The sequence below is a fragment of the Poromitra crassiceps genome, assembly GCF_964638095.1.
Source record: "Poromitra crassiceps genome assembly, chromosome: 3".
Classification (NCBI taxonomy): domain Eukaryota; kingdom Metazoa; phylum Chordata; class Actinopteri; order Beryciformes; family Melamphaidae; genus Poromitra; species Poromitra crassiceps.
This window is the reverse complement of record NC_139625.1, coordinates 48,742,455-48,757,138: the sequence shown is the minus strand read 5'-3', so window position 1 is coordinate 48,757,138 and position 14,684 is coordinate 48,742,455. Positions and strand designations below refer to the sequence as shown.

Sequence of the window (14,684 nt, the reverse complement as noted above, 5' to 3'; positions counted from 1 at the left end):
GTGATGTAATTACATTGACATTTGACATGGAGGAGCCGGGAGGAGCACGCTGCACGGAGCAGGCCAAGTTCACTTTTGGAAAAGGGGGGGGGGCGGTGTCTCCGCCTCTCAGACCATGCAATATCCATGATGACCACTTGACAGAACTCACCTGTAAAAATGGGCCGTCCCATCTCTCTTCCCAGTGTGTTTTGGGCTGACCTGACTGACACACTGACAGCGTACTTCGGATGCATTGAGGGCCGGTCAGACCGGCCCAGAGCGGCCCAAAGCGGCCCAAAATCACAGCGGCCCTTCTGGCATTTGCCAGAGCTGCCAGATTGCCAGGCCGGGCCTGCCAGTTACAGATGGAGCTGCCCAGACCAAGACCCCTGAGTTTCAGAGCTATAGTCGATAAACAGCAATCTGACATAGGGGTTTTTCTTTTCAAGGTGTACTATCAGTGTGTAAAGCAAGTGAGATGGCATCATCTACAGCAGTTTATAAACTCATTAAAACCTGCATGTCTTTTTTGTGAGTGGAAGTAATGTGTAATCTCAATCTAAATTTCCAAAATCCGTAGGTCTATTTAGACCATAGATTTAGAAATGTAGGCTCAATGAATAATCTCTTATCACTCATGATGTGTTTGGTTGCATTGATGGAATAATTCCTATAAATAAGGAAATAATGATAATAGATTAAGAAAAAAGCTGCTGAACTGAATTGACACGGTGCGGGCATAGATTTCATTGATAAAAAATAGCCTATTCTGTGGTCACATAATTATTGGCAGCAGAGTGGCATATTTCATACAACTACTATGCTGGAAAAAATATGAAGATTTCAATTCATACAGGCCAAAATCAACACAGTTGCACTTTGATACAAAATGCAGGAGTAGCCTAGATATGAATTAGCCTACATATGTGTGTAGGCTATCCCATTAAATGGCTTAAATGCAGTAGGCTATTCTGGCATGTGGCTGTCCGCAGCTCCGTTGCGGACACGGCACCTTGGCGCGTTTTGGAGAAGTTTATGTAACCTTTTTACGCCGGTGATTTAGTGTTATTTCTCCACGCACCGTTCAGCTGCAATCGGCGCGGTCAAATGTAACTTGGGAACAAATAAAAATGAATAAATATAAAAACATATTCCAAAGTGGTAAGTAGGCTTAATTTAATTAGCCTATGTACAAGTGCAAGGCTTAAAGGAGAATTCCGGTTTTTTACACCCCAGACCTTATTTCCAGCTTAAAATATGATGTTTTACTCACCCAAATAACTTTGCTTTCATTCGGATGCCCATAGAAGATATTTAGCTCAGAGTAGGCTCCTCAAACAGGCTATAATGGGCGCAAACGGGGCAAGCTGCATGCGCTCTGTAAATAACACTTTTTCTGTGACGCCGCGGTCCATATCCTCATTATATGATCCATAAATACACGTGAGGCTGTTTGTACCAGGTTTGTACCTCCAGGCTGTTCTGGTCTCCTCATACGGGGTCTGTGAATCCAAATCTCGTTTGTCCCGTTCAAGTCTCGTGAGAGTTTCCACACCGGCTGCTCTGAAGTTACCTGCACACAGGAGCCATTCCCTCGCGACTATTGTCTTGTTCACAACAACTTGAAGATTTTGTGAAAAAGGCCAGAATATTTGTCTGATTTCGACGATATGGATGATGACTTTGAATACGATGGCCGCCCTTATCGATTTGAGCCAGAGTATACACTTGAAGAGTTGGCCCAAATTGAAGAGCGGACGAGGAGTGAGAGAGAGGAACAGCAGGACGAACAAGCGGCTGCACGGCCGAGAATAAATGGTGATTGGTGGTGTTCATGTGGACGCTGTAACTCTCACGATTCACAGACCCCGTATGAGGAGACCAGAACAGCCCGGAGGCGTACAAACAGCCTCACGTGTATTTATGGATCATATAATGAGGATATGGACCGCAGCGTGACAGAAAAAGTTTTATTTACAGAGCGCATGCAGCTTGCCTAGCCTAGGTAAACCCAGCCACCACGTGACCTGCTCTCTCAGTTCCCAGTCACTATATAGTCACATAGTGACTGAGAACAGGTCTGAGAGCAGGTCACGTGGGGGATGGGTTTACCCAGGCTACAGCTTGCCCTGTTTGTGCCCGTTATAGCCTGTTTGAGCCTGTTTTCTATGGGCATCCGAATGAAACCAAAGTTATTTGGGTGAGTAAAACATCATATTTTAAGCTGGAAATAAGGTCTGGGGTGTAAAAAAACGGAATTCTCCTTTAAGTCCTCGATTAATTCAACAGAAGCTGTTCATGTTTCTTTATTTTGTGATTTTCATTTGAATGCAATGTATTTTTCATATGGGGATCCTACATGAATGGTCACTCGCTGTTTCCAGAGAGCTGATTGGTCAGAAGGTGGGTCTTTCATGGGTTTTGATCTTATCCTCTCAACTTAACCTGCTCCGGACCAGGTTAGCTGTGAAGCATAAGTTGCCATGGAAATCTATCTCAGTAAGAAGTGAACTAGCGTCGTAGCATGGCAAACCCAGGGTTAAACCTAAAGTTACCTCGCTATGCCATTAATCTTGCTTCGTGTTATAGGCCGTAGGTGGGTTTTAGGCGGAGTTCACACAGGATCAGGCGCTCGCATTGGCCCACCCGCACTCCATTCATAGTCAATGGGGGTAGTCAGTCAGGCTCCGACAGTGGGCGACGCAGGGGATGCATGAAAAACACGCAGAGGTCGTACGGCAAGAGAGCTCAGGGCGATCCAACTTTTAAGGGATCCAGCCCTACGTCACGCCCCGCTGGCCAATCTAGATGCCCCACACACACACACAGCTCTGCTTCGTTTCACTCTTCTCTTCTCTCTCAATATCTCTGTATATTTGTTCTCTTCTCAATAAAAATCATCCGGTTATTTTGTCAATGAAAGCTGCCTGCCTGACCACTCGTCTTTTCCTGGTTTGCTCGCACTCATGCTTGTTTTGAAGGGGAGGAGGCAGAAAAGGGAGTTGAAGTGAGCTCGCCCACCCTGACGGACTACAGCCGGACTACTATACGTCTCTCGAGGGATTGAATCTGCATTCGGCCTTAGTCCCAGAGTGGAAGCATTTTGCTGGTGTGACTGGTCTGAGGTGTGACTGGTCTGAGGTCTGTCTCTCCACAGAACTGGACAACAAAGACGGGGCCAAGCTCTTCAGTAAGCAGCCTAACAGAATCCAGAGGGTGGCCCGGGGGTCAGGGGTGGCCACACGGGACGTCCAGGAGCTCCTCACACAGTACACCAAGTTTGCCCAGATGGTCAAGAAGATGGGCGGCATCAAGGGCCTATTTAAAGGTACTGAGTACACACATCAAGGGCCTGTTTAAAGGTGAAACACACATCAAGGGCCTGTTTAAAGGTACTGAAACACACATCAAGGGCCTGTTTAAAGGTACTGAAACACACATCAAGGGCCTGTTTAAAGGTACTGAAACACATCAAGAGCCTGTTTAAAGGTACTGAAACACACATCAAGGGCCTGTTTAAAGGTACTGAGTACAAGCATAAGGGCCTATTTAAGATACTGACTAAGTACACATGAAGGGCCTGTTTAAAGGTACTGAAACACACATCAAGGGCATGTTTAAAGGTACTGAGTACACACATGAAGGGCCTGTTTAAAGGTACTGAAGCACGCATCAAGGGCCTGTTTAAAGGTACTGTGTACCTGAGGCCTGTTTAAAGGTACTGAGTGAGTACAGTACACACATCAAGGGCCTGTTTAAAGGTACTGAAACACACACCAAGGGCCTGTTTAAAGGTACTGAAACACACATCAAGGGCCTGTTTAAAGGTACTTAAACACACATCAAGGGCCTGTTTAAAGGTACTGAAACACATCAAGAGCCTGTTTAAAGGTACTGAGTACATACATGAACAAGGGCCTGTTTAAAGGTACTGAGTCCACACATCAAGGGCCTGTTTAAAAGAACTGAATACACAGAGTATACATCAAGTATACACACTGTACACACTGAACATACACTATATACATGTAGATAGACACACTACACAGTCTATACCAGTGATACTCAACTTGCGGCCCGGGGGCCAGATGCGGCCCGTGACAGGGTGCAGAGTGGTCCCCCGACCATTTCCTAATAATTTCACGTTAGTTTTCATTGTGAATTAGAATCTAATTCACAATAATAACTAATGTGAAATAAAGTTTGGCTGAGCTCCAGTTAAATTGTCAAATACTGCAGTCTGCTCGCTAGCCAGGCACTTATGTATGTACGTAACCTAACTAACTTAACCTAACTATCCGGTGTGCACAACATTGTCAGACTAAACTCCGGCTGACACCCCAAAAAAACTACAATCCGCTACAGAAAAATGTATATTGTTTGTTTATTAACTGGCCCGTGGCCTCCTATCATTTCACAAAAGTGGCCCCCGGGCAATCCCTGGTCTATACGTACATATCAGTCTATGCTGTGTGTGTGTGTGTGTGTGTGTGTGTGTGTGTGTGTGTGTGTGTGTGTGTGTGTGTGTGTGTGTGTGTGTGTGTGTGTCCAGGGGGTGACATGTCGAAGAACGTGAATCCTTCTCAGATGGCCAAACTGAACCAGCAGATGGCCAAGATGATGGATCCTCGAGTCCTGCACCACATGGGTGAGACGCGTGTCTGTTGTCTTTCTGGTATCGGTATCAGTCCGACGTCGCGTTCCTAACTCACAGACAGACACTGCCAACCCACCTACCTAGCCAATTTTATTATAGGAGGATGACGGATTATTGCACTCCAGGTAAACATACTGTAGTCATTTACCAGCCTGATTACAACCTGTGTGTGTGTGTGTGTGTGTGTGTGTGTCTCCAGGCGGCATGGCTGGTCTCCAGTCGATGATGCGTCAATTCCAGCAGGGAGCAGCCGGCAACATGAAAGGCATGATGGGATTCAACAACATGTGACCTCCGCCCCCGCCTTAAAGAACTACAAAGCTCTGCCCACAAGCTGAGAGAGAGGAGCCTCTCAGAGAGGGAGGGTCTGAAATAAAATGTGGTTGAATTTGGTTTTGTCCTCTGCTGCTTTGAGAGGAGGAGGAGAGGAGAGAAGGCACCCAGATGTTTCATAATGAGGAGATGAGAGCAGGACTTCTTAGTTTAAGGGGACAGCTCACCCTAAAATCCAAAACGCATATTTTTCCTCTCACCTGTAGTGCTATTTATCCATCTAGGTGGTTTTGGTGTGAGTTGCCAAGTTTTGGAGATATCGGCCGTAGAGATGTCTGCCTTCTCTCCAATACAATGGAACTGGGTGGCACTCGACTTATGGTGCTCAAAGCGCCAAAAAATATGTTTTAAAAAGTCAACAGCAATGTCTTTTTCCAGAAATCATCATGACCCGGTTTCTCAAGATAATCCACAGACCTTGTGAGCAGTTTCATGTAGGAACTATTTTCTTTTGACCGAAATACGCCCACTAGCTGCTGCTAGCTAGTTCCTACATGAAACCGCAGCTAGCAGTAGAACAGAAGCTAGCTAGCAGCTAGCGGGTGTAGTTCGGTCGAAAATAGAAAATAGTTCCTACATGAAACTGCAGCGAGCAGTAGAGCAGTACCTAGGGGGTCTAGTTTGGTCGAAAATAGAAAATAGCTATGACATGAAAGAGCACTACAGGTGAGAGGAAAAATATCTATTTTGGATTTTAGGGTGAGCTGCCCCTTTAACTTGTGTGTATAAACCAGAGAGGCTGAGGGATTTTAAAGTCATTAGTATTCGACAGTCTGACCGGAGGGTGAAGTTGCAACAGATAATTGAATTAGTTTGTGACGGTATTTTTGTCATGTTATAATAAAAATTTGTATTGCAACATTTTAAAAGCCCTCCTATGTTTTATTTTTGGTGTTTGATGCTCACATTCCATTCATCCAAACAGAACAGCCTGTTTGGTAGCCCCAATGTGACCCTACTACTGTATTTTGTGTATATATAATATATACACTCGTGCAGTATTACGGTCACATAGCGTTCCAATGGGCAATAGGGGGAACGGCTGTTCAAAACGCTCTCCTACCCGTCTCCGACGTCCGATTGCAGATCCGAAGATATGATTGTCCTCCTACGGAAGCCAGTAATTTAGTCGGGGTGGTTAAAATGATACTGTTGCGTGAAACAACCGTTTAAAAGCAGTCTTTCCACAGCCTGTGCTTAATTTACAGCAGGGTATGTTTGATCTCACTACCTGTTTGGATGAATGGAAGTGTGAAGCATGGTCTTAGTTTTGTACTGTATTCTCTCTGTGTGAACTCTTACAGAAAGCAGATTTGAATACACAAAGTGAGGAAAACTCCCTGATGAGTGAAAACTATTTTTGTGCTGGTTCAGAGCGGGTTCAGAGCTGGGGTTAGGTATGGCCGAAGATGCCTATATTTTCACGATGAATCACTTGTAAAAAAAAAAAAGAGAGGGGGGGGAGTTACCCATGTGGGTGATGATAACCGTTAGATAGGACAGGGGGTTCAGTTTAAACTCGGAAGTTCTCAAAATGTTGGATTCGCATGTAACTTAAACAAATTTCATTTGACTATAAGTTTGGTAAAAAAAAATAACCAAATACACAAATGGAAAATTCGATGACATTAATTATATTGCGTTTTAATTTTTAATTTTGATTTAACTTTTGAATGTGGTCTGCTCTACAGTAGGTTAAGTCTCTGAAAATGAAATGCCGCTTTTTTCCTGAATTGTTAGACAATTGTATTTTAATCTTAATTGTGGCATAAATATTGCTTCATAAATGGAAAATGATGTTACATTGTTTATATTGCATTTTAATTTTCAAATTTTTATTTTGAATATTGTCCACTTAGTGGGGTATGACTTTAAGTTGAATGTAAAACAGCTTTTCCATTTTCATGGTCGTACCACACCCAGTAGAGCAGATAAGTGAAAAAATATTTCAAATTGTGATACAAGCATGAAAGTTGGCATGAATACTCTCTATAGGGAACTCTTCAAATTTGGCTGATTGGCCATTTGAAAATCCATTATGGTGACCATTTTTCTAGATGGCCATTAAAATATCCAAGAAAATACTGATTTTTCCCTATAAAACCTAGACTATTCACTAGATTTTGCTCAAACTTGGCAATTTCTTATGGTTATGCACAAGATGGCTAGTCAAGGTCATGGTCAAGGTCAGGCCTGTATCTAGCTATGAGGACAGGGAGGTCCGGACCTCCCTAATAATATCAGAGAAAGATTTTTTTTTTTTTTTTTTTACAAATGTAATTAAAAATATTTTGCAGTGCACTATGTTCCTTTCTTGTTTAAGAATGTTTCGGGAAATGAAAATGTTGCCTATTTAAATAGAATTATCAACAATAACAATCAAGGAAGTTACATGCTTGTAGGCTAGAGAAGAAGAAGAAGCGCGCATGCACGCACATGTTGTGTTGAACCAACCAACAACCAATAAGAATTGTTTAATCTGGCAATAAAGAAATGTGAACTTGACATGCTATTTTAATAGCCTACTCAAAAATGCACCTCCCACTATACAGCAAAGAGAGGAGTCAATGTTTCTTGATATATGCCATTCAGATCAGAATAATTAGTCTAGTCATTAAGTTTGCTGATAATATTTCTATTATGTTAAGTCTGTGTCATGTTAACTGGTGTATTCAGAGCATGATTCAGAGCAAATAGGGAGATATAGAGCATTATCATCATGCTATATATCTCCCTCTTTGACAATATATAACACATTCACTGCCAGCCGTTTTTTCAATACTGTAGGTAGGTTCTGCCAAGGTTTTTTTTTGAGGATTCTGGCTCATCTTTCAAGGGCCGAGGATTCTTTTCTGCTAAGATTTTGTGAACACAAATGATCTCAAAAGAACTAATAGAATGTGTGCTTTCTCTGTCTAAAAGAGTTAGTTTGTAGAGTTAGTAGTTATGTAGGCATTAGCAGTAGAATACAGCATGGTTTCAGCGTCTGAAAATGTATTCTGAGATAAATGGCTTTTTGTGAAATTCGATAGAACAGTCACTTTAACCATTTTTGGCGTAAGACGTCAGACATCTAAACAATAGTTTTGAACAGTAATTTCCTCCATAGCAGCAGGAAACCCCCTCTCCTTCAAACTCCTCCCTCCGTGGGTGTGTCTCTGGTTGCTTTGCAGCGTTTGTCACAAGCGAGGCTCTGCCTGTCTGTGCTGCCTGGCTGCTGGCGGCTGCTCTTTGGGCGAGTCTGCATGAGTCGTTTCGGTTGTGAGCTCAGCTGCAATGAAGCTGCGTGCGATTGTGGGCTTTCTGCGGGTGTTTCAAAGTGTGTTGCACACATAATCTATTATGCAAATTTGCAATCCCCCACCGCCAGCTCCCAGCGCGATAATGCGCGAAAGCGAAAGCGTTTTCGCCAATCCATTTTACAGTATGAGAATGGTTTCCTCGCGCGTTCCCCTGCAGTTTTGGCTCGGCTTTTTCTAGTCTGGAGAGCACTGTCGCCACTTAGTGGGTCGGTGGAATGGGTTGTACACGTTCGGTGGCTCCAATATTTTTATAGGAGACGTGGGGGGCGTTGATCCACGTCCCACCGTCAAATTTTTTTTTTTTTTTTTTTTTTGACGAGTCAACTCGTCATTGGCAGTGAACGTGTTAAATATGGCTAAAAAAGGTTAAAAAAAATACTTGTTTTTAAATTTAAAATTATATATTACTCTAAATATGGCTAAAAAAAGGGGGGGGGGGGACTCAAAAAAATTTCATGTCTGGACCTCCCCAATTTCGAAATACTGGATACGGGCCTGGTCAAGGTCAAACTTTGCCTATTGTGACCTTGTTTAGTTCTGAGTCGACCGATTACTGACTTTTCCTTGACTATCGACCCGATTTTGATTTCAATAGTGATTAGAAGTTGACACAAATTTCTTCTTGCTGTTCAAGCTTGTTAGCATTCACATCCACAGAGTTCTGTGCAGACAAGTCCTGATCTGAAGCATTTGCATCTACCTTTGCAGTCCTTGCATGAACACTTCGTCAACTCCTGGCAACTTGCTGCAATTGGTGCAAGAGTTGTCCAACAAATTTGCCCTGTGTCTCCATCTTTTGCCCATCCATAGTCAGCAGGGGACTTGATGTCTGGCTGAGGGTCAGTTGCTTGAGCCCAGATAATTCCTGCCTGATAGGCTGCAAGCTTGACATGTTCTTTAAGGGCTGCCTGTGTCGGTGGAATTGACTCATATGTCCTTTGCTTGCGTGCAAATAGATCAAGCCTGGCCTCGTTAACATTAGTGGTGGCACTAGACCTGTCGTACAAACCTTTCAAGGACTTGGATGTCTTCATCATCCACTGTTACTGGGTACTGACTCAGCTTGGCAAAGGTCCTGCCAACTTCACCAAACACATTCCACGTCTGCCTTGCCCACTTTTTGCCCTTTCCACGAAAGGCTGAGACGACATCACATCCAGTGAAGGCGTGAAAGAACAGTAACGCACTTGATTTCTCGGGCCCCATGGCAGACACTACTTCATGGATAGGAATGCATCTGGCATTGGTTCCTTGGCCATATTCGACCCACAGTTTCAAAAGACCAAGTTCCTTTAGGGAAGAGAAGACAGATACAGCTATGACAACTACATCTGTGTCATTGGCCTTAATGATCACTGTTTTGTACCTTTCCAAAACGGCATCTTTGGTATGTACAAAGAGTCTCGTGTCTGCCTCTTCATGTCGACATGGGTCTCCTGAAAGGTCCCTTGCCTTGTTACAGACAGCATCCTCACCTTTTGTCACAATGAAACTGCTAGCATTGTCCATGCCTTCAATTCTGTCTGCAAGGAACAGGAACAACTCTGTCTTGTTCATGTCATCCCTCAAGAAGCTTTTCCAGTTGTTTGGAGTTCTACTCGTTCCTTCAACCCTTCTCCTGACACCTTTCCCTCGCTTGGATCTTGTCTCACACTTAAGACTGTCTTTCTTGTAGAGGTCAAACACAACATCAACCCTCCTGTAGATGGCACAGTAAGACTCCAGCTTGGTACGAATCTCTTCACTAGCATAGTCATCAAACGTCTTTGATGTACAGTACGTGGAGGCAGGGCCGTAACCAGGGTTCCGAAATGGGGAGGTCCACCAAGGGGAGGCGGATTTGAGGGTTTTTTCCCCCCTTTTTTAGCCATATTTAGAGTAATATATCATTTTAAATCAACATTAGGATTATACTGTTGTGATGTCATTATTCAGTATATTCTCTTTCATGTCACCACCTGCTCAGCTCTCCTGTCAACATAATTGTAACTAACAAACACAAACTGTTTTAGCCAAATTCATATCAAAATGACACCTACAAACACAGGTACACAACCCAAGCCGTACACAACACACAAAGTCATCATCGATAATAAAAAAAAACATACAGAGGGACATTTATTTATTCCTGATAGGAACGATTGAAAAATAAAATAAAATATATTATGTTGTTTTTAACTTTACACCACCTCTTTTTGTTACTTATTGGGTCATGAAACTGAAACCATGCATATAGCCACCTGCATACCTGACTTCGGGAGCTTGGCAATTGGCATCATGCATGATTAGCCAGTAGCATCCCAACGTGTCACACAGGTAACATTACTTAAGAGACAGACTAGACACTTACTTTCTTGGTTGTTGCTAAAAAATCTGTCAGTAGTCGTGTTTCCATTACCCTCAGAAATGTGCAAAATCTAAATATCGCAATAGAAAGTGGGTAATGGAAACACGTAAATTTCGAAAAACCTCCCAAATATCGCAAAAAGTTTTTGCGCTCTCATGAGGTGGTTTTTCAGACGTGTCGATATAGCAGTTTATCGCAAAAGTGTAATGGAAACACATTTTTCGCATTTGCATGTCATGTGACCCATCTTCTCCTTTGGAAAAGGAGCGGAAAATCAAAGGAAAATGAGGGAGAAAGGGTTCGATAAGCCATGGCAAAACCTCCGCAGCAACCTAGCAGAAAGACGAGTGTTGTGCAAAAGCGGAGCTGGGGAAAATAGATCATGTTTAACACATTGAGTGCCAGCCATTTTTTCAATCCTGTAGGTAAGTTGTGCCAGGGTTTTTTTTGAGGATTCTGGCTCATTTTACAAGAGCCGAGGATTATTTTCTGTTAAGAATTCGTGAACACCAATCATCTAAAAATAACTAATAGAATGTGTGCTTTCTCTGTCTAAAAGAGTTAGTTTGCAGAGTTAGTAGTTATGTAGATATTAGCCGTTGAGTACAGCATGGTTTCAGAGATTTTCAGAGAGTTTGGAGATAAATGGATTTTTAGAACCACCTCACGTGCCTGTGATTATGGGTGCCCTTGTCTCCCACTCTGTGCGCTCTCTCTCTCTCTCTCTCTCTCTCTCTCTCTCTCTCTCCTCTCTCTCTCTCTCTCTCTCTCTCTCCTCTCTCTCTCTCTCGAGAGAGAGAGAGAGAGAGAGAGAGAGAGAGGAGAGAGAGAGAGGGAGAGAGCGAGAGGGAGAGTTGCTTCAACTCCTCCCTCCGTGGGCGTTCTTCTTGGCTGCAGCGGCCGTCACAAGCTTGTCACCAGTCTCAGTGCTTTGCTGCTGTCCTGTGCCTGTGGCTGCGCGGCCGCTGTTTGAGGAAGTCGGGATGGACTCGCTCGCTTCTTGGAGTTTTGGTTGAGAGAAGCTTTTGCGATTCTGGTCATATTTATGCTGCGTGTTTCAAAGTGTGTTCCACCTGTAATCTATTATGTAAATTTGCAATCCCGCATCGCCAGCAATCAGCGCGAAAACGAAAGCGTTTTCCCCCATCCATTTTCATGAGAATGGCTGGGGTGAGAATGGCGTGACAAGTTAAAAAAATGCTTGCCTTCCTCTAGTCAGGAGAGCACTGTCGCCACTTAGTGGTCGGTAAAATAGATTATACACATTCTCTTGCTCCAATAGTGATCTAGAAGACGTAAAAGTTGTTGATTGATGTCCCACCGTCAAAAAAAAAAATGTTTATGTAAGACGAGATATCTCGGCTCTGGCACTCAAGCGTTGGATTATGTAAGACGAGATATCTCGCCTCTGGCACTCAACGTGTTAATGACAGAAATCGGTCCATGGTGACAGGCTGCCTGTCTGTGTGCACGCAGTTGTAGGCTACCTTTTTTCCTCTGCCTCTCGCGCTCACTGCATTCACCGCAGCCAGCAACATGTTGGGGCAGGGTACGACACTCATTTCTTTTGAATTGATAATCAGGCTCGTTTATATGCGTTGTAACTTCATGTGGTTATTTGCATTGACCATTGGTTGGATTTGAGCATGCAGGGGACGGGATTTGGGGCAGATCCCCATGCGTAATCACTGTGGCAGCTGCTGCAACGGGGAATTGCGTTCAGGTGTGTGCGCCGTCACTCAAACTCAACTTCAATGGAAACGCCTACAAGTCGCAATTGTACATTGTCGAAGTTGTAGAAATATCGCAATTATTTTGCGAAAAACTGTAATGGAAACACAGCTACTGTCACTCACTGTCTGTAGTTCACTCGCTCACTGTCTCGCAGCTCGCTCACCTTCAATTATCTCGCTAGGCAGACAGACAGTCATCACTCACCACCATGCTGCTGCTCTCTCGGAATCAAGTTACCGCGGACGCGGCGTCAGATGACTTCCTGCCTGACCTGCCTTTCGTTTCAAAATAAAAGCAATCCCGTGTTTTTCATGCTTTTCCATGCAGATTGTTTTATTAAAAAAAAAAAAAAAAAATCTGAAATATTAGGGGAGGTCCGGACCTCCCCGTGCTCATAGCTAGTTACGGCCATGCGTGGAGGCAGTGCATTGATCAATGCTGAGCCATCAATGACTATGACTTTTGCCTTAGGTTCTGAGTCTGATGGAGGGACCTCTGCTTCCAGTATGTTGACCAGCTGAGACTTCTGACAGGAATGCAGCCTACCATTGTCACTCAGTGATGCTGGAGCAAACTGATTCTCATGTTGGAAGAATTCTTCCAGGTCACATTGTCTACTTTGACATGAAATGAAGAGCCTTGAAAAGAGCTGACAGTGCTCCTTCAATGATGACACCAATATTTGGGGTGATATTTGCAATTATCTGCTCTACTAATATGATAGGCCTATGTGTAGATGCAAATTTGATTATTTCATTTTCATTTTTACTTGAATAATGTGGAAAATTATAATGCATACATTTTATTTTGTCAATTTTGCATTTAGCTATTTGCATATACAGGCAGTTCGCCAGGGTCTTGAGAAGTATTGAAAGTTGATTAATCATTTTAGGGAAAATTAATGCCCTTAAGTAGGCTATTAAAAAGTCTTAATCGCCATTTGATGAGCTAACATTATGCGGATTGTGTTAGTTAGTTACTTTATTGACACAATATTAAAATATTGGGGTCCAAACAATAAAAATCAAAATAATCAATAAATTACAAGATAGAAATACTCCATCATCAATACAACAATTAAATCACAAATACATTATATTACATGGGCATATGATAGTCTCATATCGATTGCTGGCATCTGAATTTAATCAAAATCGTACTGTATCGTGGCAGCAATATCGCTGATGTGATAGCGTTGAGGTCTTAAAATATATTGGAAAAAGTCTTAAAAATTGTCTTAAAAAGTATATTGAATTTAACTTCAGGATTCCTGAATATACCCTGATATAGTCCCCTGTAGGCTTCAACAAATAAACCTAGATAAGTTCTGCAATAAACACATTCTGCATTAGAGGATAAAATGCTACAGTGATCATAATGTAGTAATGTCTTGGCAGTGACGGCAGACTGTCTGTTGGCGGTTCGTGGATCAGAGTTGGAGTGAGAGCTCTTCTTTTTCTCCCCTCTCTGTCTTGACGTGGCGCCGCCGCCATGTTGTTTTGCTGCGTTGTCAGTCAGCTGGGCTCGAGGAGCTCAGTCAGAACAACGTTAGAAAGCTGCCTGCAGGAGGAGGTGAGTCGGTCTCTACTCTCTGTCTCTACTGCCTGTCTGCTCACAGTAGAAATAATATAATATATGTGAGTTTCAGTCCAGCTCGAGTGTCAAATCTGTCATAAAAATCCAGTCTGAAGGTTGTTGAGGTGTTTAGAGGCTGCTGTGTGTGTTCATGCTAGCTGCTGTTAGCTTCATGCTAACACTGCCTGTCTGTACAGAAATGACAGAAAAACTTCACTCAGTCATTTTAAACTTCATGCTAACATTTCTTCACTGCTGTGTTGTGAAGAAGACCGCTAACGTTAGCTTGTTTTGCTCTCCAGATACATCTTTCTGCTGTTTCAACACATTGATATATATGGTTTGTACTGAGACTCAGTTCACTTGTGACATTAGCTAATAGTATAATATTATTAATATGATGTGGTTCATCAGCTGATTTAACTGGTGCAGAGTGATAGCTGTGGCTGACCCTGCAGGTGAAGCGAAAGGTAATTCTAAAAGAAAAAGTAATCCATAGAAAGAATAAGGAAAATCCACTGAGCAGTTTCAGTCCAGTGGATTTTGTTTAGGTATAATTTTTTGACATCTGACTAACATTGACCGAAAATGAAATGAATGAATCTATAGACCAGTGGTTCTCAAACTTTTTCCACATCAGGGACCCTAATCTGACATAAACCTGACCACAGACACCCATTTGATAAGATTTTAGCTTTTAGATGTTTTATTACAGAAAGTGTATGAAACCCATGACCAAAACAGTCGTACGTTC

General features: G+C 42.9%; 2 protein-coding genes across 3 annotated transcripts in view; both read left to right on the top strand.

Moving 5' to 3' along the window:
- Window positions 1–6,481, top strand: part of srp54 (signal recognition particle 54) — a 36,803-nt gene extending 30,322 nt beyond the window's left edge. Inside the window, exons 14-16 of the mRNA XM_083633765.1 lie at window positions 3,140–3,310; window positions 4,535–4,630; window positions 4,839–6,481. Of these exons, the coding sequence (XP_083489891.1) occupies window positions 3,140–3,310; window positions 4,535–4,630; window positions 4,839–4,930 (359 nt within the window). The 3' untranslated portion in view covers window positions 4,931–6,481. The remainder of the gene's footprint in view (window positions 1–3,139; window positions 3,311–4,534; window positions 4,631–4,838) is intronic.
- A 7,392-nt stretch (window positions 6,482–13,873) lies between these two features.
- Window positions 13,874–14,684, top strand: part of sec23a (Sec23 homolog A, coat complex II component) — a 44,290-nt gene continuing 43,479 nt past the window's right edge. Inside the window, exons 1-2 of one of the 2 annotated variants that reach the window (XM_083633987.1) lie at window positions 13,882–13,927; window positions 14,233–14,270. The gene's annotated coding sequence lies outside the window, so the exon portion shown is untranslated. Of the gene's footprint in view, window positions 13,928–14,232; window positions 14,271–14,684 lie in introns of both variants that reach the window. The other variant, XM_083633988.1, reaches the window with a different exon arrangement.